Source organism: Penaeus vannamei, chromosome 18 (assembly GCF_042767895.1).
Source record: "Penaeus vannamei isolate JL-2024 chromosome 18, ASM4276789v1, whole genome shotgun sequence".
Classification (NCBI taxonomy): Eukaryota; Metazoa; Arthropoda; class Malacostraca; order Decapoda; family Penaeidae; genus Penaeus; species Penaeus vannamei.
This window is the reverse complement of record NC_091566.1, coordinates 906153-908652: the sequence shown is the minus strand read 5'-3', so window position 1 is coordinate 908652 and position 2500 is coordinate 906153. Positions and strand designations below refer to the sequence as shown.

The window sequence follows — 2500 nt, the reverse complement described above, 5'->3', positions numbered from 1 at the left end:
CTGGCCAGAGCCAAAGCCTGATTGGCCAGCACCTGAGAACTGGCCAGAGCCAAAGCCTGATTGGCCAGCACCTGAGAACTGACCGGAGCCAAAGCCTGATTGGCCAGCACCTGAGAACTGGCCAGAGCCAAAGCCTGATTGGCCAGCACCTGAGAACTGTCCAGAACCGGAACCTGACTGGCCACCATAACCGCCTCGCCCACCGGAAGCAGCAGCGGCGGCGTCCTCCTGACGAGCCTTCTCGATCTGGGCGATGGCGTGCGGGGGGAGGGGAGGGGGGGTGGGCAGCAGGTCAGACTCCACACGGTAACCGTTCTCGTCAGCAACGAAATTGAAGTTAGCTGGAGTGCCGTCAGGGAAGGTAAACCTGGAAACAGTTCGTTAGAGTTAGAGAAATCGCTTGTAAAGGTTTATGGATCTGGACACAGCATACTTTTGGCTTGTGGCTGAACTGTGGTTACTTACGACCATGATCCTTGAGAAGCCACGGCGCCAGTTGGTCCCTGAGGGGCACCCTGTTCCTGTCGGCTGATGCCGTCGCCAGTTTCGAAGTTGAAGTTGTAGTTTCCGAACTCATCGGGTCCCTGACGGTCGTCCCTGAGGATGGGAACCACAGGCCCTGAGGAGCCGCTGTACCCTCCAGCTCCAGCGCCTCCAGCGGCGCTGCCTCCGAATCCTCCTGCGGATGAGCCTCCAAAACCTACTCCAGATGAACCTCTAGATCCTCCTGATGAGCCACGGGATGAACCACCGAATCCGCTACCTGAAGAGCCCCCGAAACCGCTTCCTCCAAAAGCACCACCAGAACCTCTTGAAGATCCTACGGAACCTCTAAATCCTCCTGCAGATGAGCCACGATGAGAGGTGGCGCCAGCGCCTCTTCCTCCTGTGTATCCCGCTCCAGATGACCCTCCTCCTAATCCGCTTCCTGCTCCTCCAAAACCACTTCCAGCTCCTCCGAAGCCACTGCCAGCTCCTCCTCCAAGGCCTGCTCCTCCTCCGAAGCCACTGCCAGCTCCTCCTCCAAGGCCTGCTCCTCCTCCGAACCCAGCACCAGCTCCCCCAAAACCACTGCCAGATCCTCCTCCAATGCCTGCTCCTCCTCCGAAGCCACTGCCAGCTCCTCCGAAGCCACTGCCAGCTCCTCCGAAGCCACTGCCAGCTCCTCCGAAGCCACTGCCAGCTCCTCCGAAACCTCCGCTGGTCCCCCTCCCAAACCCACTTCCCGAGGAACCTCCAAACCCGCTGCCACCGAAGCCTCCTCCTCCAGATCCCACATTGGGAGTCCCGTAGGACGTAGACGGGCTTTGGGGCAGTGATGCCACGGCGGCGATCACGCCACAGATCACTAATTTCTGCAGAGGAAAACAAAACATTTGTTAAGCTAACTGTTTGCGCAGCACTAATGAATTTATACGAGTTTCGCGTGACTCAAACACACTATTTTACCGATATCATTGTTGTTGAGAGACGGAGTCGAACTGAATGAAGAGCTCGGGGACTAGACGCTTATATACGTGCGTCAGGCTCTTCCGCTCCTTCCGACGCCTTTCACTCCCTCTGCACCGTCATTCGCGTTTGGGGAATGGCCTTGACCGAACGCCCATACAGAAAATTGCGAACAGGAAGTTTTTTTATATCCTGCCTTGGACCCACATCTCTTTGTTCTGCATTTAATTATTCGGAGCGATTTAAGCTTTCTTTGTCTCGTATAGGAACTAGGAGTATGATCCTTCTTACTTCTTACGTACTGTTATTAACGTTATAACTAGGTTACTGTTTCTTTCCATCATTTTGTTACAGTTGCAGATAGACAGCTAGATATTTTGACAGATGAATAGACCATATATAGTTTTGTCAGCGTTTACAAGAAAATTACAAGCCGAATACAATATATAGTCTGCTACCTGAAATTGTGTATACAGATGCTTTACTTATTCAGTTTGTACTTATGATTTCAAGTACTATATACATTTGTATGTATATGTGTATGTATGTATGTGTATATGTGTATGTGTGTGTGTGTGTGTAAATAGGAGACCTGGGGAATAAAGACTTCTCATGCTTTGAGCGATTGATTTTATTTCTTCCACTAAGATATTAATTTCATTGATAAATTGGAAGGCAACTTATATCATCCGCAGATACATTTAACACGAAAGGTTTTGCCTGAAGTTATCGACTAATTAGTTTCGCCAAAGAAGACTTGTTCTGCCAAGTAACCTGGGGCTAAGAGTGAGATGCTTCTTCAAGTAGTTCATTAATGGTGGAGTTACAGCTTGATGGTGAAAAAAAACTATTATTATATCAACTTTTCTTGCTTGAAGCAACTTCTTTTTTCTTTATTTATAGTGTGGCATCTCCCAGGGAAACACTGTTGTTGCTTCATGCATTCTTCCGCCAATCAAATATCGTAAATGATTCTTCTTTTCTTCTTAACTGCAGGCTATGTAAATACCTCTATTGCCCCACCTTGTTTGCTTCTCTTTGACACCCTTAG

At 49.7% G+C, this 2500-nt stretch overlaps 1 protein-coding gene across 5 annotated transcripts in view; it reads right to left on the bottom strand.

Annotated features, from left to right (window-relative positions):
• The window catches only part of LOC113817646 (uncharacterized), a 9201-nt gene extending 7669 nt beyond the window's left edge, over positions 1-1532 (bottom strand). For 2 of the 5 annotated variants that reach the window (XM_070132601.1, XM_070132603.1), the window contains exons 1-3: positions 1450-1532; positions 466-1355; positions 111-367 (exon numbers count right to left, since the gene is read on the bottom strand). In XM_070132601.1, the coding sequence (XP_069988702.1) occupies positions 111-367; positions 466-1355; positions 1450-1458 (1156 nt within the window). In that variant the 5' untranslated portion in view covers positions 1459-1532. Of the gene's footprint in view, positions 1-71; positions 368-465; positions 1356-1449 lie in introns of all 5 variants that reach the window. The other 3 variants (XM_070132602.1, XM_070132604.1, XM_027360266.2) reach the window with 3 other exon arrangements.
• Between the last annotated feature and the right edge of the window lie 968 nt (positions 1533-2500).